Source organism: Apis florea, unplaced genomic scaffold (assembly GCF_048593485.1).
Source record: "Apis florea isolate Af1SG1 unplaced genomic scaffold, ASM4859348v1 contig_3325_pilon, whole genome shotgun sequence".
Classification (NCBI taxonomy): Eukaryota; Metazoa; Arthropoda; class Insecta; order Hymenoptera; family Apidae; genus Apis; species Apis florea.
In genome coordinates this window covers 964,918-991,442 of record NW_028256738.1, presented here as the reverse complement: position 1 = coordinate 991,442, position 26,525 = coordinate 964,918, and the positions used below count along the sequence as shown (strand labels likewise).

The 26,525-nt window shown below is 41.6% G+C and overlaps 1 protein-coding gene across 4 annotated transcripts; it reads left to right on the top strand.

Moving 5' to 3' along the window:
* Positions 1-98: 98 nt before the first annotated feature.
* Positions 99-26,484, top strand: Lrch (Leucine-rich-repeats and calponin homology domain protein). Of its 4 annotated transcripts, XM_086911584.1 has the most exons (14): positions 99-507; positions 13,391-13,535; positions 13,632-13,864; positions 14,097-14,233; positions 14,329-14,544; positions 14,862-15,023; positions 15,393-15,514; positions 15,644-15,784; positions 15,880-16,280; positions 16,395-16,546; positions 16,645-16,782; positions 16,867-16,944; positions 17,932-18,073; positions 21,796-23,317. In XM_086911584.1, the coding sequence occupies exons 1-14, from the start codon at positions 321-323 to the stop codon at positions 21,987-21,989; spliced, it is 2,448 nt and encodes an 815-aa protein (XP_086767710.1). In that variant the 5' UTR covers positions 99-320; the 3' UTR covers positions 21,990-23,317. The 4 variants fall into 4 exon arrangements, with proteins under 4 accessions (XP_086767710.1, XP_012344652.1, XP_086767711.1 ...); XM_012489198.2 differs by lacking the exons at positions 17,932-18,073; positions 21,796-23,317 and adding an exon at positions 23,549-26,484; XM_086911585.1 differs by lacking the exon at positions 17,932-18,073 and having other exon boundaries at positions 21,796-21,926.
* The last annotated feature ends 41 nt before the right edge of the window (positions 26,485-26,525 follow it).

Genomic DNA, 26,525 nt, shown 5'->3' with positions numbered 1-26,525 from the left:
TATTTTAAACGTTAATTTTTTGATGCATCAATAAAAGAATATTTTAAATGAAATTATAGAAATCGATTGCAATTGCGATACTCGAATAAAATCGAATATTGTTTTTAAAATGGCGTCTAAATGGGGGCGCTATAATCGTTTGCATCCATGCGCTTTACTAAGTTGTGATCAGTAGCGCAGAAGCAAGTATCGGGAGTAGTTGGTGGGTGTTAATTTTTTTTTATAACATCTTACCTCGTCGTCTAAAAGACGAGTGGCTGATACGCCAGGAAAGATATTCGCTGTTGTGCTTCCGCGTGTACGTACCCGAAAAATGTAATATGGCGATGGTCGCGTCGAACATGAGCGGCCACATACAAAAGCAGCTCACTAGAAGTCTTGAGCGAATCCTGGAGGAAGCACACTTAAGCGGTGAGCTCAAGCTTAGCGGTCGAAAACTTAAGGATTTTCCAAAAGTAGGAAAAACAGGCTCTAGTAAATATAATCTTCAGGATACAGTTATTGCCGGTGAGTTTTTTGACCTCTAACTATAAATCATTCTTCTTTCATTTGAATTGACATTTATACATAAATTTATATACATATTTTATATACATAGATAAATATAAAATAAGAAAGATAAAAAGAATTATATCTAAAGAATATCACAAATATTTTCGGATTAAATATTATATCATAAAAATTATTCCGAAAAAAATTTCTTTCTTTCTTAATCTTAGTTTTTAAATATGTATTAGTTTTGATCGTATTTATGTGACGCCGAATATTACTTTTTAAACATGTATACGTTGTTCAGATTACAATTATATCTTTCATTCGATTACAATATTTTACGATTCATTTTTCATTCGCTATTTCTTATAAAAACACATAAAAACAGATTCGAAACGACTAAGCTCCCTGTATTACTCTTGAAAGAGAAAACAAACGAACGCGAGTAAGAAATATCGTCTTTTGGGAAAAGATACAATATTCTTTTCATGATTCCTTAGAATAATGAATAATATGAAATATTTAAGTGTTACATAATATATAGAAGCTATATATATATATATATATATATATATATACAGTACAAGCAGTAGCAAGCAGAATAAAATATTTATATATAATTTACTTTCTCCTATCTGTTTGAACAATGTATATAAGTTGTCAATTAATATTTACATAAATGGATCATACAATCATATTATAAAATAAGTGAAGTATGGATAATAATTTCTTATTTTGATATTTTTTTTTACAAAAATAATTGATTAAAAGAATACATTATATAAGATTATGTATAAAATAAAAATTCGCATAGAGACATTATCATGACACACCCGGTGTTTCCTGTTACCGCGATAATCATGTATTCGACTACCGTTCATATCACCGGTACACCACGAAGGAATTACGTGTACAGAAGCGTAAAAGTACTTCAACTTTTTGACTGTCAATATTATTGTCAACTAATCTAAGAACTCTCATCCTGCTTGAAAAAAACTTTGGCAAAAATATAGAAACCGATCGATTTTCTGATCCCGATTCAATTTTAAATATGATTAAATATGCGACGCAAATATAAAGATAACACGATTATTTGTCGCTAAGAATGTTACCGATAATCCTGATAACAATGAATACAGGTAGATATAGTTAATATCGTGTGTACAGCAGGAAGATAATTTTATCAGCTAGGACTCTTTTCGAGGTTAAGTTATTTCGAACTTGCATCGATCGTATGGTATATTGTACCACGTATATATATACATATGTATGCTATGTTATGTATTTACGTTAGATGACAATTGAAAATATATGCAACTACGAAGATTGATCGTAAATTAACGACAATTAAGATCATAAATTTATAAACTATTAAGAAGAATTATTTTAATCGATTATATTTTTTTTGCGTGCACGATCTATTATAAATTTTTTTCTGTTAATCGATTCAGATTTTTTCTTTACAAGAATAATAACAGATTCCTTCAGGCAAAAAATTTGTTTTTTAAAAAATGTCTATTAATTTTAAAATACATTAAAATATAAAACGTATCTATTTTTGTAAAGAGAAAATATATTCAATGCCATGAGTTTTAATCAGGACTAGGTTGTGATTGTTCGCTCGTTGCAAAGGAACAAATAATCATCGTGGTGCCTCGCTGTTGCATTGCTTTGTCAGGTAAATGAGGTTTATCGGTTTTCGATGGTGATTTTTCATTGAACGAAAGGGGACAAGGCAATTTCGGTCGGCAATTCCTTGATGTTCGAGCAATGATGAAGCTTCAGAGAAAGAGAAATTTTATGCTATGTTACAATTTCGCCGGGATATTATCGAACCGAATGGCTCATGTCGGACCTTCTTACGATGAAGTATGACGATGACAGAAGGGGACGTAACTTCATTAAGGAACCCCAGGTCAGTTCACGTCGCTACGAGGGATTCGACGAAACGCGTTTCTACGTTGCTCAAATCTATGCTTCGTAAAGGAAAATTACGAACTCTCGTTATATTGTACGCCAACGAGTTTCAGCTTAGAGTTTCTCGAACGCGTGGAATAGATCCTGTGGTCTCCATTCACCCGGAGAAACCCGTGGGTTTGATATGTCGCCTTTATCGAAGAAAGAGTCGATCTATTGTCCGTGACGCATACAAGAACCAGTAAAAGCAAACACACGACACGGTGGTCCATTTGAGGAGAAAAGAGAGAAAGGAAATGAGTTGGATGCGCGAACGGACAGGTATAGAGAGACTTGGCAAGACGATTACTATTTCGAACAAATTATTTCCTCGTAGTCAATGTATCAATTATTAATGACTTTACTTCACGAGTTGAATGAAGTGAATTGTAATGTATTGAAACGAGAAGGTGAAAATATGTATCATAGAGATAACAAGATATATAGATAAATAAAGATTCGTCATGATACGCTCATGATACAGAGGAAAAAGCTTCTTATCAATTATGTCACGATGTGACTAATGCTTTCTTTGAAAATGACGAAAGAGAGGAAAAGGACAAAATTCTTTGTTTTCTTTTTCTTTTTTTTTCTGCCAACCCTCGTTTTTGTTCAACATTTCAATCACATCGTCGATTTCAATTCAACAAACTCTAAATTGTAAGATTCTAAATGAAGTTGCGACTTACAGGCAACCTGTAATTACATCTAATTATTTTTCATCATTATGAATACTTATCCGAGCTCCTTATAAAGATACGTCGATGGAGGAATATCGTAATTAATAAAAAGAAAGGAAGAATTGGAATGACTGCGCCGATCGAACAGTGAAGCGATCGGTCTTCGTCTTTCGTCAATGTTCGTTCCATTTCCCTCTTTGTTCCGCGGCCAGTTAGTCGTCTCTTTTTGAGCGTGGTCGAGTTCGCGACAGGTGTCTCTCGGCCGAGAACCGGTCTAGCGAATCGAAAGCGTTTTCTTCTCGAATCGCTCGAGGCTAATTCAGTCTCGGAGACGTTGCGATGCTCGAGACGGATTCGTTCGATTAATTCGTGGCAAGGATCCATCTTGGAAAAAAGAAGAAAATAATCAGCGTCTTCAGTGAGCGAGATTCTCGACAAAGTCTTTCGCGATGAAAAGACATCAGAGGTAGTCTCTTTACAAAAGCCAAGTATGATGAGCGCTCTGAATATCGAGGAACGCGTTATGACAGAAAGAAAGAAAGAAAGAAAGAAAGAAAAAGTAAAGGAACGACGAAGGGAGAGCAGCCACCATGGTTATGGGAGAGTCCCATGGTATGGGCCGGTCCGAGCTAAAGATAGAGACGCAGCTGCAGAGGCAGGGGTGCCAACAGGTCGATACTCCATAACGCGTTACATCGTTTGCATCGCGATAGCGCCGGTGCTACTCGGTTATCTCGCGCTCTTGTCTCTCTGCCAAAGGAGCACTCCTCGAAGATGAAGTCTCTCGAGTGCTCGCCACCCATCCAAGGGGTGGAAAAGTCGCCTCCTCTCCCTGTTTCCGTCCATCAGACCACTACCAGTAACGAACCACTATCCGACGAACGATCGTACTACCGGGGAACGACTATTTCGCAACCGAAGCTTTCCAAGAATGGGCTGGCACGCGTCTCAAGAGGGACTCGCGAAACTTTGGATTCCACGACTCGCTTGACTACCAGTAAGTCGTAAAGACGAACTGTCGGCGGCGTTTTCTTTCATACACGACGGGTCGAGCACGCGTTTCAAAAACGTTTGCACGCAATTTTACACGTTTACTCTTAAAAGAGTGCTTTTACTACTTGGCGCTCGATAAGTATCGCGGATAGGAAATGACAACGATGACGCGACGTGTCTTTATAAAAGGAACGTGTCGCTACGTATCACACGATGTAGCCATGACTTGCATCTAAAGATCATATCGCGCACGTTTCGAGAGTACGCGATGAATGTTTCCGATATGAGCGAGTATCTCGCATGCCCCCGAGATACGATGCCCTATTTGTTTTTTCGTTCAAGTGCCAACACAACCGTATAACAAATATTTTAAACTTACTCCTTCAACCAAAGGATTCAACGATAAATGGTCATACATTTTTTTTGCGATAATTTTAAACGTCAACGCTTCGTCCCGCAAGCTGTCTATTTATTCCACCATTCTTATAATTCGTAGAAAAATAATTATTTGCCGATATCGTCACTTCCTTACCTTATTGGAAAAATATCAGTTCTTGTGCAACGTCTACGAAAATTATACGGGAAATTACGGATAAAACAGAAACTCGAAGATTTTTTACAACAACCGTAGTAACAGCTCTCGCGTCAAGGTTCGCTCGAGCGACGAATCGTTGTTAAAAAGACACATTAATTAAACACCTTGGATTAAAAGTCGAGTTCGCTAATTAGCGTTGGCGAAGGCGGATAGAAGAAAGGGCGCGGTGGACGAGAGTAGTCGCGCGTAAAACCGCCAAAAGCGAAGCCACAGTATCGTTGAAAACGTGCCGTTTTAAAACGGCGCTTTGCCCGTTTTGCGACACGTCGCTAATATGCACCGGGTTACGATTGTATGCGCGCGTATCGCTCGTGCGAGTCAACGCGGTGGTTTCGTTGCCGAGTTATAATTAGCAGTGTCGCAGGGCCGTCTACCGTCTACTCGCGAACCCACACCGTATTTTTAATCGGCAATCTTTGGACGTCCCGCCGTATCGCGCCGTTTCGCGCTCGGCCCGAGGACACGGAGGTGTCATTTTATTGGTGAAGGGGTTACGCGATCCGTTGTTACGTCACCGTTCGGCTGCGATTCAAGAGGGATTTCACGGTCACGACCTTAGCCGACCTTAGCGGCCGAGCCGATCGGATTGCCCTCCGCGCATTCCGCTTTGCGTTCCACGAGTTGGTGAACTGGGTCAGCGTTGATGGAGTCGGATGATCGGCGTGAAAAACCGCGCACCCGCGACTCTCGGGTTGCAAGATAATCCGCGTCGAGATGAGCATCGACGAGTGCTCTGCAAACGGTACAAGGGCGAGCGATATTAGAAAATCTCACCGACTATCGAACCGGTGGTATATATCCGTGTAAAGAGGCACCGTGTATCGGGTAACTCGAGTGAAAGATGTTTGCCGGGATTTGCCCGTATCGATCACTTGAAAACACGAGTGCACGGCGTATATTCGATGAAAAGCTTTTAAAAAATCGGGGTCAATCGTTTATCGCCTCGCTTTTTAATATATCGTCGATCGGCCTTTCTCGATTCCTTTAGAATTCGAAATCTCTCTTAAGAATTGATATCGAATCCTCTCGAGTCGGAAACGCGTTTCTCGGCATGGTGCAACAACCGCAAACGCGGTAAAACGCTTAAGTCCGTTTCGATGGGAAAGGAAGATAGATACATCGATCGACCGCGGGCTTAACTTGGCGCGGTTGTCTCGAGTCGTGTTTTGTCCGTCGATAAATCCTAGCCGCATTGCAGATGCGAGAAACGAGTCTTCCCTCGGTGCTTTTTTCGCCAAACGCGAATATAAGCGGTGGCAGTTTTACGCGAAATTTTTGGTCGGGCCGTGATTCGGTACGGAGGACACGTACCCTCTTCTCGGAAATGGGAGCTTGGATGAGTATCGATAGTCGGGGCAGGTAGAAGAAAGGGACGATCGCTAATTATCGTTCTAGGTAATCTCGTTTGTCAGTCTATGCACGTGTTGTTACGTGGCACGAGTTGAAATGGTACGGAATACTGTTATGGTTCGGGCTGTGTTATATCGTTACAGGCTAACGTTATAGATGGCTAATGAATGTAATCAAGTTATTCTTGGGTCGTCGTACGATAAGCCGTCCCAAGCTTCCATACAAGATGATCTGGCGAGGTTAACGCGTTGGATCCTTTTCAACGCAGCGAATCGATATTGGAAAATCGGAATTGAGCATCGGATTGAGCATGATACGCGATTCATTCGACGTTAATTTTTTAACGAGAAACGACGAAAGGATGATTAGAGTCGCGGCGTAAATGGTTAGACGTAAAACTAGTGGCGAAATCCACCTCCATTCGTGCGATTTAATGAAAATGACACGGTTCGTTTGAATTTTTTCTTCCGTGTCACTTCTATTCGTGGCTGTCCTATATTCCGCGCCGCTCCTTTATCTCGCGTTGCTGCTCTCGCGTCTTTCCTGAAAACGTGCGAATTTCTGCCGCGAAATTACGTTACACGCATTCTTGACGAGCAATCGTCAGAGGGAAAGCATATATATTTCTCTCTCTCTCTCTCTCTCTCTCTCCTCGTGGAAGACGCGACAACATTTATGCGGGTTCTCTTCTCGTACGACACTTCATATCTGCACCAGACGACTGGAATTTTTTTATTTTCTCCGCTTTGTTCCGCGAAACGATTTTCCACCGTTGAACGAGCGGGTAAATTTCGCGCGCGATGCTTTGTTTGCATATCACCGAGCTTTACCGGGTTTTTTCTGCTCGCGAACGATAGAGACAAGGGACTGTCTCACTCCTTTTCAAACTCGAATCTTTGAACCTGTTCCGCACGATCGGCCGCTTTTATACCTGTCGCACAGCCTTGAATCCCGCGACGCGACCCTAATCCATTTCTTTTTCGAATCTTTCCTCACCGCTTATGCCTTCCATTCGCCGCGGCCAACTGCGAGGGCTTGTCTGTCGTTTACCAACTGCTTTAATTCCTTTGATTTCGCTAATGCATCGGTTTTTCTTCGCTTTTCCAAGGGAAAGGGGAGGAAAAAGAAAGAAAAAAAATAATAAATAAAAAGGGAACGCTCGATTCGAATGCGCCGACCGCCACAACCCTAACCACGCGGTAGCCCGAAAATTACCGTTTCAAAGATCAAAGCGCCTCTTCTTTTTTTCTATCGTCTCGACCACAAACGCCTTTCGACCATTCGTAGAATTCCTTCATTTCCATTTGGAAGGATCTCGAGGAAACTCGAAATGTGCAATTAGCTATTTCTATTAGGTTATTTATTGCTACTTCGCTTCGTAATGATCGGTTCGTTAAACGATGTTAAACAAGGAATAAATAGCGTGATGACATTCAAAGGAACGACAATACCGAGGCGCAATAAGACGACGGAACGAAGACAGTTAGATGAGTCAAAGAGTGTTAGCTAGATTTAACTGATTGCGTTGCGTTCAGGGATCCATGACAATGGATCACGCGAAATATAAAGACGCGGAAGTTTACCGATGCACTCGAAACTTGGACGCATATCAGGGATCGAAACGATAGAGCCCGATAGGCCACGGAAAAGTACCATTTAAGTACCTTTCTCCGATTCCGGATGTTTGAAGTGGATGGAGAATCGCGAGCGTGGATAATTACTAGGTCGTCACGCGATTAAGGCTAACCGAATCTGTATCTACCAAGCTTCGTCCGTGACTTCAATTAGAAGATACCGGGTTCAGAGCCGGCCGAATAATTCGCGTGGAAACAAATCGTACGAGGCTGCCGTTTCTCCTCGATCTCGTTATCCGAGAGCCTAAATTAGCCTGCTCGTTAACGAGCAGTTCCAAATGCACTTTGTCTCCGAGAAATCCAAAGCATGGTCATGATCGTGGTATGAACATTGTGCAGGATATAGAAACAAAGTCGAATGACGAATAGGCAAGAGAACGTTTTGCACGTGGACGTGGACTCCACGGATAATTGAATTTCCTATTAAGTCTTCGTAGTTTTCCTATAGTTCCTACAAATGGAATTGGACATCCATGCTTATTTACGATTTTCGTGTGTGAATAGAGTCCACGATCAATTTAAATTCTTATTACATTCTTGTGTTTTTTTTTTTTTATATATCTCAAAAATCGAGTTGAAAGAAAACGATGCGAAATGATATTTCGATCTTTTGAAATATGATTTGCGTTCTAGAGCGAATGTTGGATTAGGATTAGCCGAACTGTAAACGATACGAGAGATAAGGAATAAACAAGAGAACGTCTTGGATGTGAAGTTCCGGATTGCTGGTTAAGAGGATTCCGAGTTTGAATCATAAATATTTAGGTCCCCTCGTATTTTTTTTTTCTCGCTCTTACACACACTTCTTGAGATATCCTCATCGCGATCGCGATGATGTTTAGAGTAGCGTGACACGGTCGGTGAAGAAAGTGTCATCGATTCATCGTCAATGACATCGAACAAAAGATACGTCGACAAGAGAGTGCGTTCTTCGCTCTAGTCTCTAGGGGAATGATGACGAACCTGTATATACGGTCTTTGTTTCGCGGTTACGCAGCATGGTTGCGAACAAAAGGACTCTACGGTACGATCGAACCAGGCCCTTTCCAGCCATTACCATAGATTTTTCGATCATTTTCGCTCCCTATATTTCGTTGTATTTTCTGGATCGGCAAATCATATATAACGATCCGTATATATACCGATAATCCGCGTACACTGTTGTCCACCAACGAACGATATCATTGTTATTATAGACACATTCTCAACACTTATCCGCTCAATCATTATCAATTATCAATTATCCAGACGCAAATACGAATCTTTAAAATAAGACGTCTTCCTTCGGGTTCGAAATTGTAAATGCGAAACAACCTCGAATCGTTGATAGAGATATAACGTGTTTTCTAACGGCGAGAGACGGCAAACTGTCACCCGATAGGTGCAAACTCGTTGAAAAAAATACTCCATTCGAGCGAAACGCGTTGGTCGCGCGGGTGTAACGCGATCTTTCGACTCGTTATCGAGCGTGGTCTCGTTACACCCTGTGCACCTTTCCTATCCCCAGGTCGCTCGGGATTTTTTCTACCTCGGGTATTAGTTTTTAGGTCAAGGATGGTGAAGTAGTGCAGGCTGGAAACTCGGTTCGCGCGCTGAAAACGGGTGAGGAGGAGGCTGGGTAAACGGGAGAAGAGGAACGAGGAGGAGAAACACTTGAGTGAGAAACGGGCTTTTCGTAGCCAACGCTGAAAGAAAGCAAACGCTGCTCTTCCTTCCACGATGCACTGCAATAATTGAAGCGCCGTCGTTGCGAAAGAAAGAAAGAAAGAAAGAAAGAAAGGGAGGCAAACTCTCGTTTCAACGGACGAAAGAAGTTTTTACGCCTTCGTGAAAGCGCGCAACGAATGAATCGATTGTTCACGCTTCCGCCTTGGATTTCATGCATCGCGAAACGTTTAACGCGCGTAATAGACGATTCACCCCCCCCCCCTCCCCCTCTCTCCCCTTCTATTTACCATTTAAACTTAACTAAATCTCGATAATATCCGGCTCGAAACGAAATCAAGAGAGAGAGAGAGAGAGAGAAAGAGAGAGGAGGAAGAGGACGCGTGGTTTGTTGGACTAACGTGATTCGTCGTATATACGGCTCGGCGTATATACACGCGTGTAAGTACACGAAAGCGTGCATGCGTACCAGCACGCTCGAACACGCAGCATATACAATGCGACGCACTGTTCGGTACGTATTGGCTGCCACGGTCAGACAGCAGGAGTATGGAAACCGGCTGTGCCCGATACTACCTTCTTTATTTTACCTTCTTCTCTCTCTCTCTCTCTCTCTCTTGGATATTTCCCCACGTCGGAGTTTAATTCATGCTACGTTGAATCACCAACTACCAGATGCTCGACGGACTCGTCCTGCTAGTTTCGACCGGTCCGAGACGCGACGATATCGCCTCTCCACGGTCCATCAAAATTCTACGAGACTTTTGACGATAATACGCGTCACCTAGCATGAACCAAGAACACGGTATTCCGACGATAAATCTCTCGGAACGATCGATTCGTTTTGCAACTGCGCGTTGCCGTGTCAATCGTAAACTCCGTTCGAGGTTGTTCGATCCCATCCGCCTCGAGTTCGATCGAGTATGCGAGTCGTGTCGGCACTCGCGTCCTCGTCGCCGGAAGTGGTGCCGGCCTCTTACAAAAGCGACCGTGGCATACGTTCTTTCTCACCCCCTCGCCTCGCTTATTCCTCGCACACTTTTCTCTCTCCTCGCTTTTGACGCGATCTCTTCACCAATGACACGGCAATAGCGATGGTTCAAGGCCGAGCCGACCGTTCCCAGTCTTGACACCACTCCGAGACACCATAATTTCCTCCCTGTCCCTTTACCCTTCTTCCCTTTTTGCCTTCTTTGTCCTCAGCTTCGTCCTTCTCCCTTTTCCTTCCTTTCCACGACGTCCATCTCCGTGTCGGGAATCACGGTAAGAGTCAATTAGTCTGCGCGCAAGGTGCAACCAAAGTTCTTCCTCTTTCTCTCCGATCGATCGATCGACCGAGCTCGCCTCTAATCATTCGTCGAGGAGAAAAAAATTCTTCTGCGCCACGTATACTATTCCTATTCTCCGGGTATTAATTGCACATTTAGAATCGATCGTTAAACGCGTTATCAAGTCGACAACGTATCTAGAGTGGAATTAAATCGATTTTGTGTTCCCCGGCGGAACACGGCGACTCGTTAACGAAGTTTTAACGTCGTTACCGATCATTAGTTTCTCGAAGCATTTTGCCACGTCCCGAATGATTTTATTTTCCAGCAGAAAAGCTCGGGAAGAGGGTAGCTCATGGGACACCTTGCGCTGTTCCTAGCCAACCCCCTGGACGATATCTGCCATGGGGGCGTTATCGATCGGCCAAACCCTCTGTTTCCACGGTTTCACGGCGGCCCTTATGCGAGCTCTTATAACCCCATATATCCCGAGAAGGATAACTTAACATCGTTATGGTATTTTCTCTTGCGTTTTATCCCTCGTTCCTTGCCAGGGAACACGCTTCTTCCTTCCTCCGTCCTCTATCCCGACCATATTGGCCTCTGCGTATTATCGATCTTGCATTATTATCGTCTAACTTCCGAGAGAATCGGTCGTCAAAGTGGTTTCTAGTTATTAAATGCTCTATACACCTCTATCTATCTTTTCCTCCGTTTCTATCTTCGAATTGGCGACCATCAAAGACCAATTTTTGACCATGATCGTTGACCCTACGTTTTGTATCCGAATCAGTTAACCGACGATTTCGTGCCGACGCGGCACGCCCAAACAACGCCGCCACTCTTTCTCCTCGTTCCTGCGAATTTATGCAAAATGAGAAACGAGCGCAAAGTTTATTATTCGGAGAAAGAGAAATTCTTGAAAAATTAAACAAATTTTCCAGAAATTGAAAAGTTTGCAGCAAGATCCAGTTTCATTCTGTTTTTCTTTTTTCTTTTTTTTTTTTAACGTTAAGTAATAATTTTACGAGCAGTGAAATTTCAATTTCCATAAAGTTTTTACAAATAGATTTCGTTGCAAAGTTCTCAATTGATCGACTAATTAACGTGGGGGGTAAAAAAAAAGGAAAAAAAAAACTGCTCCATTTTTTCCCCGGAGTATTATAAATTTATTCCACCAGGTCGTTGCCCTCTCTCCTCTCTCTGATTACCATGGAAATCACTAGGCGGACATTTTCCACTGGCATATACGTCCAACCCTTTATGATTGCGCGAACCGTCTTTCCGGCGTTATTGTCTTGTGCGTATGCATAAGCAAGTGGGCGCGCGGCCGTGCGATAAAAATGCAAACACTTCGATCGACGAGAGTTAGTATTCCACCTATGTCGTATTATTAACGCTCGGAGGTGTTCGATCCGGCAGCTTGGTTAAACGTCGTTTAATTAATGTCTTTATCGTAAAAAAACGCGGCAGGCCACGCCCATCCGTTGGCGAATGACAGTCTAGCAAGTTTGCACAGCGTCACGCAAATCTATCGCGTATGGTATGGTATCGATCCCTCGACTGGACCTCGACCTTGGTCCTTGGAATCGCCTGGTGCATCGACCCCTTCGTGAAACACCCTGTATACGTGCCACAGTCACTTTTCGATTACGACTTCTATTGTAATTAAGTCACAATGGCGAGTCTCTCACTCCACAAAGGGAGGCCTCCAGCTTTGGAGATCGTTTTCGAATCGACGACCCTCGTCCACGACGACCTAATCGTCAGGTGCTATTTCTTTCCCGAGGGAGTTATATAGTATCGCGAGGACAGTAAAAATTGTTTAGTTTCGTTGCACGAGAGAGTTGCGACGATGACACAGAGACGGAATAGGGGTTGCTATTTTCGTCGTACCATCAGCAACGGGCCGACGCCCTTGCCCGACGATTATGCGATCGACCGTGTACCAATGGTTCCACGCTTTACTTTCCACCCCATGGACTCGTTCCCATTACGCTGGTGGGCGTACACAAGGGATACGCAACTGTTTCTCGATACGTAATAAGTCCACGTGCGAATAAGACTTGTAAATCAGACCGAGATCGAACGATAACGAACGGGGCGTACGGAGAAAATTCGTGTATCCTGTTGACGATCAATTGGCAATTTCCGTGCTCCGATCGCGTAAACTGGATAATCGAAATCCAATTTCCGAGGGAATATCGGAGAGAATTTCCTTGAATTATCGTTTTATCATCCCGCGTAACCTTTTCTTTCGACGATACCGTTTCGAAAAAGAGAAACGTTTTTCCCACATTTATTTGTAACGTAAAAATTATCGGTGACACATAGGGAGCGATGCGAACGATCGATAGACACAACACAGAGGGTTTGAAAAGCCGATGGCGCGAAGGAAAACGAACTGTTGGCTAACCAACTCCCGGAGGAGGAAACGAAAGCACACACAAGCGGTAGTTATTGATCAGAAAGGAGGCTCGAAGCCAGTAGCAGCTGAGCCACCCTTATCCTTTTCCTACGTTTCGAGACTGTACGCGCACGTGACCGTCGCACCCCATTCATAAGAACCCCCAACGAACTCGAGCACCACCCTAACCGGAGCACAGCTGTTGCTACGAGAATCCTGACGATGTCTCCCAATTAATCGAGGTTCCTCGAGAAGTATTAGTGTTTTTTCCCATAGCGTAGATCTTATCGAACCGATATATATATATATATATAAGAATGAACGTTCCTTTTCTTTCCTTCTCGTTGCAGATTTATCGAAGAACCGTTTCGCCGAATTGCCGGAAGAGGTGACGGAATTTCTGTTCCTCGAAAAGCTTCATCTCTACCACAATGCCATAAGAATAATACCGGAAACTGTGGTGATGCTACAGTCGCTCAACTACCTCGATCTTAGGTCGGTAAGGACAGGAAGTCGAGTGGCTGGCCTGGTTCACCGCGTGATGCGGGTTTAGAATTAACTTAGAGCGGAGACGGTTCGTTTTGTTCGCAGTCGCAACCAATTGACTTCTCTACCTCGGGAGATATGCAGGCTACCGTTGCAAACGTTATTGGTCGCTCACAACAGATTGGCATCTCTGCCGGACGAATTGGGCAGGATGTCCGCGTTGGCCGAGCTCGATGCGGGATGCAACGAAATCACGAATCTGCCACCCCGCATGGGCGATCTTGCGCGACTTAGGTCCTTAGATTTGAGGAGCAACATGATCGTGCACCTGCCTATAGGTAGGTAATGCTGCTTTGCGCTTTTTTTTTTTTTTGTAACATTTCGAAAATAATACTGTCGTCTACTATTTAGATAAAAATTTCGGTGATGATCCGTGAAAATAAAATCGCTTTTTTCATCGATGCTCGCGACGTAATTTTTTTTTCTATCACGACGACTTCTTTCATTAAATCGAACCGATAAAACGTTCGAAATTCGTCGTAATGGTGAAAAACCGATCGTTCTTCGCAGAACTGACGTACCTGAGACTCGTAAAGCTGGATATCAGCGGCAATCGGATATCCGTGCTTCCAAACGAGATGAGGAAAATGAAGAGTCTGGTCGATTTTCGGCTGTCCGATAATCCTTTGACCTCGCCACCTGCCTCGGTGAGCATTAGCTGGCTTTCGGAGTTGAGACGCGATCGAGACGTGGAATTTATCAATCGATCAACGATTTTTCTCCTTCCCCTCTCTTTTCGCAGTTATGCATTCGCGGGCGAACGCACATCTTTAAATATTTGGAGAGACAGGCGGCGAAACACGAGAGGGCCAGAGGTGGCCGTGCTAGGAGAACACCTTTGGATGTCAGAGGTCACGCGACTTTGGACACGAGGACCCACAGGCGACACAACGTAGACAGTGGATACAGCACGAGCGACGGCGTCGACAAACGCTGGTCTCAAGAGATTCACAGCGCGGTTAGTTTCCTCGTCCTTCTTCTCGCTCTCTTCCTATCTCTTCGTTTCTTCTTCTTCGCCTGGCTCTACAACAAGCTTTTCGGCCACGAAACTTTGTAAATCCCGGTACAGTAGATACAACACAGACTACGTATATACCTACGTCGGAAACCAGCGTGTAGAAACTTTTGCCTGGCAACTATTCTTCTGTACTTCTACTAACCGATCCAAACATGTAGAAAAACGAAACGCAAAATAAACTTTGAAACGCACGCAACCACGTACACGATTCTACGATTTCTCGTAGTACCTCCTGCTGGACACCTTTTTGCGCGCAGGTGCACGACGGCGAGATTCGAGGGCTGTGGCGTCAAGAATGCTCGCCCCTTTCGATCACGTTGCCGCACGAGACGGGCGTGAATGGATCCTGCAGCGGAACCTCGACACCTAGTACCATCTCGCCTGGCGAGCACACGTCTCTCGAGGATGAGCTCGGCAAGGTAGGTATCGAGGTATTCTTCACCGGTTCATCGAGCTTTTCGAACGTTTTAGCCTTACCTCGCTTTTCCAAGTACTGTAGCCGAGCGTATATGATACAACGTCTATATTTAGCGAGTGTGAATAGAAACTCGCGCGCCCCTTGAAAACGATATCTGTGTTGTCGAGTCGCGCGCTTGGCCGTCGTTCAAGCCTCGTTGAATGACCTTAACCCATTGAAAGAACTCGTCTGCAGAATCGTCTCTCGCGATTAACGCGCACGGCATCCAACCTAGGCGCGCTAGGAATGCGCTCACCTTTCCTCCGTTGATCCCTCTTTCCTCTCTCCAGTCTTTCTCTCTCTACGTCACCAAGATGTACCATGTTTACAGGCAATGATACTGCACGATCAATTGGAAAAGAGGAAATTAGAAAGGAGCACCTCGGAGAATGGTGCCGATGTCAGAAGACCGATGACCTCTGGCTTCTATCACGCGTCGATTACGCCACCCGGGTAAGCGAGCCGTTAGTAAACCAATCACCGTTCATTCCTGTCACACTGCATTACAACGGACGCGTAGTGATTTTTACCCGTTAACGGACGAGCTTAAGCATCAGCTATCCTTTCCCGCGTCTTTTACAGCCCCCTCGAATCCGCTCATCTGAATCAAACGGTATCGACCAACACGCAATCCGTGCAACCGTTGCAAACTTCGACCTCTAACGCTACCTCGTTGATGAACGGAGACGAGAAAAGGCCGCTCAATCATATTCAAACTTACAGGTGTGTGTATGCTATTTTTATCTGGAAATAGATCGATATCGATCTATAAATCGATATTATTATTATGCCATAACGATATTTTGCCATTTTTCCAGGGAGTATAAAGAGGCTTTGAGACAACAAAGGGCGAACGAAGGACCAAGCGTGTACAGGCCGCGAGAACAAGTTACACCGCCAGGCAACGAATCGCAGAACAACGAGACGGACTCGGCTAGTAACAAAGACGCGGTTGCTTTGACCGGTAAACAGATCTTCAACGAGGAGAACGCGACCAAGAGACCAGTGCAGAAGGTAACTCCGTCACGCATCAACTATCAGAACACGCCGATTATCAACGGTAGCAATAACGAATACAACAATAAGAACGGGAAATACCTCGAGCAGCCGTATAAGAAGCCTAATTCGCCAATCAAAACGTCTTCGAGCATTTTATCTTCCAACGCAAGCCCAGGACACACGCCTAGATTAGTCAAAACCGCTGTTGGTTACGTGGAAGGTAAAACACAACATCGTGCGAAAATGAAAATGAAAAAAAAAAAAAAAAGAAATAGAATAACGATTTGGTGTCGCGTGCAACTGAAACGCGGATATGTGATGATTTGTGTGTCAGGTAACAAGAGTCCGAACAGGAACGGTGGAAGTCCAAAGTCACCTCGGTCGGTTACATGGAACAGCAACGTGCCGGAAAAATATTCGTTCACCATGAGAAGAGAGTTCGAGCGTGCCAAGGAGGAAGCTGACTTGATCGAGCAACTTCGAAACGTGGGTATAGGAAAGGATATAGGAAAGGATCAACTTTCGCGCGTTAATCAATCGAGTTACAACAAGAACTAAAATTTGAGTTTGTTTCTTTTTTGCAGCATATCGAGACACGGTTGAAGATGGCTTTGCCGGAAGATCTCGCCCCGGCGCTAACGGATGGAGTTGTACTTTGTCACTTGGCAAATCACGTAAGACCCCGATCGGTTGCCAGTATCCACGTTCCTTCGCCAGCTGTGGTAAGCGCTCTTGGCTAATCTAATCGAGTCGATGATCCCCACGCTCGAGTATCAATGTGTAAATGATTATGTTGCGTTTCACAGCCCAAGTTGACAATGGCAAGATGCAGGCGTAACGTCGACAATTTTCTCGAAGCGTGTCGAAAGATTGGCGTTGACGAGGTGAGCTATCGACTCGATAAATTCTTTATTAATCCAATCTTTCGAAAATTTTCGTGCTTTGTCTCTCGCTAATGGTCTCCCGCGGCATGTATTTTAAACCAATTGCTTCTACATGGAACAAAATTATTTTTCTTTTCTATAATTTGACCGTATTCTCGATACGATCTGCGAACCTGCGAACATCGCTGTTCGGGTCACTTTATCGTGGAAGCACGGTCAAAATCGTGGAAGATCGAACGCAAAATCGTAACTAACGCTTCGACAGCAGCCGGTACGTTTGTCCATGATATTTCCAACAACTACTAGTCAGTCCCCGATTTTTATTCAGTCGATTCGTCTTTTTTCAAAATCTCTATTGTTCCAAAAGAAAGGAAAAAAAAAAAAAACATATCGGAAAGAAGAAAAATGCAAGAATTCGAAGGAGGAAGTGGAGAGGAGCCAAGAAAGAAGCTTTAGTTGCATGCGCCTCGTATTCGCTTTTGTGTCGCTCGTCGCTTCATCGGAGAACGCTTTGAACGCGTCTCGTTCTAGTGTCTTCACTTCTCGGCTTTCCTACCACGTATCAACGTTTCGATTGTGACCAATATATATATACACATATATATCAATTGTGACCAAACACAATGAAGAATTTTTTAAAACTAAATTATTTGCATTTCCATCTTCTCGAGATAAGAACCAGAATTGGGTATATATATATATATATATATATATATATATTTTTTTTAATATTCATCATTAAACAACGAAACGATACCCAAATCTGGCAACACTATCATTCTCGATGAAGCATCTAAATCGAATAATTTGAAGCAAAATTATCGCAAAAGATTCGAATCGTTGATTTCGAGGAAGGTTACCGCTTCGAAGAAGTAAAAATGATAAGAGAGCAGAGATCCATTGTATCAAAAAAAAAAAAAAAAATAAGAAACGTCCAGCGAACGTAGTAGAGACTGGGACTGAGTAGTATCGTTGTTGGTGTTGCAGGAGGTGTTAATGGACGCGGACGCAATCATGGACGTGGGTTACATGGACGCGTACGGGCTGGAGGCTCTGGCGCGTCTCGTCTCCGCTCTTCTCCTTTTCCGTGACGAGGGAGAGAACGATAAGAACGAAGAATCGGCCCCAGGTTCATCCCATACGATTCAGGATCGCGTTTTATCCGCGATGCTTTTTCTCACATTCCTGTCCTCCCTCATTCTGCTCTATTTATTCCCCATTCCTGATTAAAAGTAAGAAAAAAAGAGCGACCAAGACGAGCACGCCAGAGTGCAAAACGATGGAACGAACGACGCTCGCAAGAGAAAAGCACAATCGAAGATTACTCTGGGATTATACTCTTCGATACATATATATCGAGTATTGATAACGAGATTTGACAAGCGCGAAACGCGACGCGACGTGGCCGCGACACAACGACTCGGCCGAAACGATTTCTTAGATAGTTTCATCAGTTCAATTGGTATTTCTCGATTCGTTTGCCAAGCCGTCGAGTCGCCCGATATAATTTTATCGCACGACACTCTCCTCGTCTCTTCCATCCAATTTAGTATTCTTAGAGCGGCACGATATTTTTATAATTTCTCTCTCTCTCTCTCTCTCCCCCCCTCTCTCTCTCTCTTCCTTTTTCTTTACGACTTCTCGTTCGCTTTATGTCGGGGTGAAGAAAACGGGGTCGAGTGTCGCGCGGAATCACCTCCTTGGCATCGTTGCTAATTGCGAGCTTATTTTAACCATATAACCGATACATAAGAAACGAGGAAAATTGTATCGAAGCTATTTATCGTTGTTCGAAGTGTCTCGTTCTTTCAATTCGATGTAATTTCTTACTTCTTTTCTTTCTATTGTGATTTTTTTTAATTCTTTCGTTGATGAATGAATCGCTATCGAATTCGAGACACTCGAAACTTTTTGAAGAAATATTCTCATCAAACGTTAGTTTAATCTAATAAGCTATTCAAAAAACGCTTTGCTTTGTACGTTCGATTTAATTTATACCGACTACGTCACAGCTCTAGTTAGCTTAAAGTTGTTAGCTTAGGGTTGTTCGTTTGTTTGCCTCCATCCATGTTGTGGCTTGAGGGAGACGCTTAAAAATTCCTCGACGAATTAGTATTCGATAGCCCTTAAGTGTCGAAAGGCAGCTTGAATCTTACATTTAGTCCGCCTATATAGTTATATAGAGACCGCTACGTAGTGCGTAGGTTAGTTAAACCGTTTCTGTTTTGGCATAAGGTCTTCGACAAGAACTCGAGCAAATTGTATTTTGTCCTCGAGTTTTGGTCGTTAAATACGATTATTTCACGATGAAAGAAGGTAAAAAAAAAAAAAAAAAAAAAAAGAAAAAAAATCAAAGAGCGTAATCAAAGTTGAAAAAACGCTCGCATATCAAACGGTATCGCCTGTATGTATGTACCTTGAACGAACGAATCGTTCGTTTTGATCGCTGGAATCGTTACGATCGGTGGAATCTATCGTCGAACAAAATCTATCGAGAAAAATAGTATTTTTTCTACGCGAAGGGATGATGGCCGAAATATGGTTAATAATCGGTGGTATCCAAATAATTTCGTTCGAGAAAAAATTACTCTCATCTGTCTTTCGATCGCTTTTGTTTTCTTCTTTCGAATATAATCTCTCTCGACGACAGAATCATTATTGTGGAATCAATAGGAAAGTAACGAAACGAATTTCTTAACTGGACATCTTTATTCTTAACGGCATCATCCAGCACACGTAACGTGTCTTGAATCGCCACAATGGTTGGCGAAGTTCAAAGAGATGAAAGGGGAAAGAACCTTCGTGTTTACCTCAAATGGTAGTATTTTTTTATTGTTCGACCAATATAAATCGCCTACGGCTCTTTCAGGATTGATGGGTCTGTGATAGGTAGCCTTCGAGTACTACAGGATTCGCAAACAAGGTGCTAGAAATCTCTTTATGTTCAAAGATTTCCTATTTTGGTACGTAGGTTTAACGCACAATTCGAACTCGAAAAGGAATTCTTATTTGACATTGTTTTATTGTTTACGAGTTACGAGCAGTATTGCGTCCTCCCTCCACGGGAAGGGAGGGATCGCGCGGCCACGATAAATTTTGCTTTCTCTCTCGCTCTCGAGATGAAAATGAGACAAGAAAATCTTTTTCGTTGGAAGAGGAACGTCTAACGAGAGCACTTTACACCTCACCGACCAAGCAATTCGGTCGTAGCCTAAGATAATCTCCATATTTTCGTATAATTCGCGTTTAAAAAAAAGAAAGAACAAAAAGAAAAAATTAAAAAAAAAAAAAAAAAAATTCGTAGTAGACGTACAATACGTATATCGTTTAGAATATACACGCGTCTAATTTATTCTACATATATTCGTACGATAAGGGTTATATTGTATATGATAAGGAATTTGAGGAGGAACGAATCGCTTTTAGGATGCGATTACATTTGAGATTAAAATTTTCGAAAATCGTTTTCCCAATTCAAACAATTCTCGAGAGTTTTATCGTTGAATATATATTGACATCCTTGGATCGAGTCTTCGAATCGCGAGAAATCTTTGCTTCCGGTTGTCGCTCCACGGACACGCGTCAAGTTCAAAAAGGAGAATTGTTTTGCAGTAGTTTAGTGCCAAACGCGTCAGACAGTCGAACCGTGTAAGTAATTTTTGCAGACAATACGCATCGCGACTCTGTTTCTCCCAGATGCTTTCTCCCATTGCTGCTAGCATGTTGAACGAAACGATACGAGTGAACACGTGCTCCCAAAACGTATTCGTACAAACGAAACAATCCTGGGAAATCGATCGAGAATGTGCAAAAAAAAAAAAGAAAAAAAAAAGACGAGAAACTAAATGGTTTCCATTACGGTCTAATACGATGATTTATTTGTAGGAAAGTTTTTTTTTATACGATCGACTCTTTTTATATGAAAATATTCTTTGTACTTTGATCTATAAATGATCGCGCGTGTTTACAAGGTAACAGTAATGACGTAAAGAACGAATACATATATTGTAAACTATGTATGTCAACGTACCATCGAATCCAAGGCGAGCTGCATCTTCCAGAATCATTTATACGATTTCTTTTCGTTTTTATTCGCGCAGCTCGTCGCATCGATCAACGGCAGAAAGTTTTTTTATTTCTAGTCCTTTGTATGTTGTCCTTCTTAGATACGTCCTATCTGGTACATTTTTATTTTTTAAAACATCTTGAAATATTTGATAGATTCTTTTAACTTTCAAGTATAACATTAGGAAATTTTATTTATCTAATATCTAAACAGATCTGAGAACAAGATCTAATTTATTTTTCTTATAAAAACTTTAATTTTTACGTACGTTTCGAAGCAGCTAGATAGGTTATATTTTAATCAAGAAGAACAATATTATTTCTAATCGTTGGTATTAAGTTTATCTTCAGTTCTAGTCAAGCTCGACTTGTTCTTTTTTTTTATTATAATCTTTGTTTTCATCTAAGTTATACGTTCACGTTTCTTATTCACTGGTGACTTAACGCTTAATTCGTTACTTAATTTTATGTTCGTTCCTTTTATATGTTTCCTCCACACCTCTTCCGGTCAATTTCGTCGTCATTCGTCGACTGTTTGGGCGTAAAATTCTCGTTCAAGTTCTCGAAAATAGAACACGTTTAACAAAACTATCACGTACTAAAACACGTTGTTCCCCACAACATCAAGTTCAATGACGATAATTGTATCAGTATTATTTCTTCGTTACAGATCGGACAAGACTTAATTGCATCGAATTAATCGCAACCATAAGACTGCTTATTTCATTTTAGTTTTTACCGTCTCTTCTGTGCCCTGTCGCAATGATTTTCTTTTCTTTTCTTTAGGATTAGTCGTCGCTTCCGTAAGAGGCTGCGTCCTTCTCTCTCTCTTTAATCGCAGAAAGATGAAAATGACAGAAAAGAGGCGCGATAAGGAGACCGAACACGAGATCATTCCGTTGCATTTTAGCTTGTATAATTGTATAATTTTTGTAAAGAACAGAGAGAAAAGAGAGCGTATATATACATATTATAAATAGAGTATATTATATTATATTATATTATATTATATTATATTATATATATTATTATATTATATTATATTATTATATTATATCATACTGTATTGTATGAACACAGATATATGGTACGTTGATGCTACGTTTCTCTTTGGTTTTTTGTTTTTTGTAAATTGTATACGTCGCAGACTGTGAGCTTAAAATCTTAATCGCTTTTTCCAAACTCGGTGCTTCGTTTTTTATATCTTGTTGTTTTTTTTTTAAGCTTAAGCTTTCTTATACAATTTTATCGGAAAGGGAGTGATTTCCTCTTCTCTATCTTATTTAATTCGTATTTCTTCGAACGATCGCGTGCGTCCAACGATTCGACATCGTCCACATCGTACGAGCAATTTCTTCGTGATCGTTGAACGATCTGCGACACGATCGCTGAATGGAACGCGATCGTTCTTTCTGTATCTCTCTCTCTCTCTCTCTCTCTCTCTCTCTCTCTCTCTCTCTCTTTTATTTTCTCTATGATCGAATCTGGATTCGCGACCACGTTCGCCGAATGATTTCACGGTGAATGTGTGGGCGTGGGTGTATCCCTTGCTTCATTTATACACGCTATACGCACAAAGAGAACACCGATTACACTGCCAGAGCGAGTGGATTCACGCGATTGCAATTCACGATCGAAAAATAAGATAAAAATTTTCGTACACCACGTTACGACTTAATCCTGAAAATCCTGATTATTTTAATTTCGTCCACGTGGAGCAATGAAGCTTTTGGGGGAAAATCTTTGAGGGGATGAAATCAAATTCTGTGCAGTTTCAGCGTGTTTTTTTGGACAAATACAATCTCATCTGCGAATATTTTTTATAATAATATACTTTCTGTACTTAAGTACTTTAACGTTTCAGAGTGATATTTCACTGTTAATTGAATTCAGTATAAAGTGTACGAAGACTTTTTTTACATCATTGTACACCATCGTCAAATCGGCTTCAATCCTTTACGCTGGACTTGGCTCGAATCCCCTAAAGTTTTTACAACACTTTGTATTGCGTGAAAGTGAATGAAACGCGCGAACTCGTACAAATTCGATCTCTTCGAGAAAAAAAAAAAGAAAATTTCGAGTCGCGCATCTCTTTGCGTTCCTATATGTTCTATAATCTCGCGTCCCGGAGAACAATCGTTGGGAAGCTCTTTTTCTCACCTAATCGAATAACATTGCTACTATGATATTCGATTTTTCACTCGAGAGAGACGTACTGTGTAACACCGATTGTACGACTACCATAACGATTGTAATACTATTTCCACTGATAATAAAATATTCTTTTGATATAATTGTTTCACCACGATGACGAGCGGTCGTTGTTGCCACCCTGCATTATCATCTCTGCCGACGAAACGCTACCTTCTCACCGATTTCAATCAGCTTGAAGTATGATATTAAGGACAAGACTTTTGAGCAACTTTTTCCTATGCGTATAACCGGTGAATGGCCTTTTAGTTTTCGAGTTATATAAAAATTAATTTTTCACGGATGAACGGATTAATGATGATCGCACGGTTATGCTTGTCATTTTCAGAATCTCGTGTGCTGTGCCAGCGACGTGCTGGAAGGAGGTCGGGGAGTGGTACGTGTGGCTGTCACGGTCTCGGAGCTGCTCAGGTTCCATCAGTCACGGTCACCGTTGCAGACCACGTCATCCTCGAACGTGCCGAACCACGTGTCCGCTTAGCGCCAAACGATATAAACACGATGTAATCGGATAAAATAATCTTGTCGACCATGAAAGAAACGGACTCGCGGCCACGTTTTACCCGATCGATGTGTGTACCCGGAAAGAAGAATGGACCCGACAGCAACGTCTTGTCATTCGTTTTTCTAATACTCGAGACACGTGATTTCGTTGTAATAGGTACAGCCACCTAAACGAAAAGACGAGACCACTTCTCGGTCCAACTTCTTCTAGATCGAACAATAACGCTATAGAGGATCGATAATCTCTTCAGATTTTTATACTCGTTACACGTACGCGTCAGATAATCGCGTGTCTGGTCGTATATCGGCGACTTTCTTTAAATCAAAAAAAAAGAAAAAAAAAAAAAAAAAAAAAAGAAGAAAAAAAAAACAACGACGCGACATCAAAAATATTTAACGCAACGTGTTAGACTGCGATCAATCATGACACTTGATTTGTTATAGCTGTACGAAACTTTTATATCGGAAAAAAACAAAACGTATCTTTGTACGAGAAAGAGAAAAAAAAAAAAAAAAAAAAAGAGTAGCAGGAAACTAGGATATAAAGTAGCCTAGTTTCGTAAAAGAAATAAGATATGAACGCGCGAACAGCCGTATAAAGAGAGTTAGTAAATATCGGAGACACTTTCTCGGGCTCGATTTTGCGAGATCTCGAAGCAATGAAAAAAGTTCCTACTTCCTGAATATTGATTATAACGCGTTATCATCATATTTTATAGTTCTTACATTGATATTAAGCCAAGCATATTATCTTTAGCAAGATAATTGTTTTTAGTGATTTCTGAGGAAAAAGTCGTAATTTTACGAACTTTTTTCGTTGTGTTCCACCGTTCAATCCCAATAAAATGTCTCCTATATCTATTAACAGCCTGTATATCCGTGCTTTCTAATAGCTGGTAATTACGAGGCATTTCAATATCGTAACGTGGAACAATAATCGATTAAATCGATCAAATCGAAACACGCGATGAATGATAACGCAATTTTGCACTTGATCAAAACATACCTATTGGAATTTTATCCATATTTAAATTATCTTGCAATTAAGTATCTTGTGAATCGAGCATGCGCTATATAACTAAAGATGAATTCGCGTAGTTTAAAACGAAATCCATATTGGTAAAAATTTACGCGAATCAGCTCAATTATTTCGTTTTACAAGCGATATTTGATTCGTTTGTTCCGCGGTTACTTTAACGATTTAACGTTCCCCTCCAAAGAAAATACTAGGAAGTTGAACCAACCATCTTTAAGTCTCGGAACGATGCATACACAATCTACTGCGGATTAAGTAGGTTTCTGCGCGAACGAATGGTAAGTTAGTTAGTTAGTACGTTTCCAATATAACCGACGATCGATAACAGGCTCGATTGAGAATTTTGATTGTCGGCAACGATCTCGAACGAATCGTTGATATATCATTGAATATCATTCATACTTTTATGTAAAATTAAGGCCTAGGTGTTCACAAAAATGTATATCGTTAACGTTGCAATTTTCTTTACGTCTAGTACGCGATACTAAATTATTTTATTCTTCTCCGTTATTTTATAATTTCAACGCATATATCGAGTTATCCTTTATCCTTGAAACGACAATTCCAGCTACTGCCACGATTTGATAATATATTTCTTGAAACGATAAAACCCCGTTAGGTGCTAAACGTATCATTATATCATTAATTGTAATTTCTTATATTGTCGCAAACTTTGTTCATTCTCTCTTTTTTTTTCTTTTTTTTTTTTCTTTTTAATTTTTATTTCGTTTAATTTAGGAATGATCGCGTAGAAGGAATTACGAAGGATCTCATATGTCGTGATCAGTAAAGAATCGAGCGATTACGTCTCGATATCTCGTCAGAGTGTTCCGACAAATAATGCGCGTTACCGATCCAAGCTCACCCCGACGAGATATCCAATGTGGAAGATTGTACCGTGTATTCGTATTTATTGTGCCAAAGATATATATTAATTTTTTCTCTCTATTTCTCATCAAGGACGAATCTTTGCAGGTAAGCAACGATGTTTACGAAATAACGTCGAAGAAAGAAGACTACTACGATATATCGAAGATTGTTCGACAAGATTTTGGAGTAATGGAGTAATAAGACGATACGACGATCACGTGCCGCTTCGTCTGTCTATCGAACGTCCTAATCTCCTGCGTCGAATTCCAAGTGGAATTAGACGCGATTCGTCCTTTGATCACGGCTGCATTATCGTGAACTGAATTTTTCACTTGTCTTTTTTCGTGAATTTTCCCTCTCTCTCTCTCTCACTCGTTCTCTCTCCGTTCTTTGTCCTCCCTTCTCACTCCCTCAACCTCAATTTCATATTTACGTTTAATTGGACCAGCACTTCTCGTTTATAAATATATGCGAATTCGTCAAGCGACGCATCGCTGCGGAATTGTATCGTTCGCTCAAATTATTACGTTCGCGTTTCTCGAAAACGAACGCGCTGCTAAATTGGCCATCGTTTGAAACGTCTCGATCGACTGGCTATCATCGTTATCAGCAGTATTACAAGCAATTATCCCACCGATACAGGCCTTTTTAAACGTGTTCCGACAAAGAATCTCTTCTATCCACCGTTGTGATTATCGTGTTCATCCAGTCGATCAATTCGTATCGAACGCTCGCCCTCTCGATTGATACTACCTAAATACACCGCACGTAATATATTTAAAGATTAACGGATACAGTGTATAAAAAAAAAAAAAAAAAGAAATAAATCGAAAAAAATCGACATACGTTCAAAATTGTTTCCTGTATTGATCCTAGGAGAACCTCGATCCCATTG

What these genes read in the sequence shown, in the direction of transcription:
- Lrch (XM_086911584.1), top strand. Translation starts at nt 321, where the DNA reads ATGGCGATGGTCGCGTCGAACATGAGCGGCCACATACAAAAGCAGCTC. An exon ending in TGACCTCGCCACCTGCCTCG is followed by an intron (nt 14,234 to 14,328) that starts GTGAGCATTAGC and finishes CTCTTTTCGCAG; the next exon opens with TTATGCATTCGCGGGCGAAC. An exon ending in ACGTTCCTTCGCCAGCTGTG is followed by an intron (nt 16,783 to 16,866) that starts GTAAGCGCTCTT and finishes TGCGTTTCACAG; the next exon opens with CCCAAGTTGACAATGGCAAG.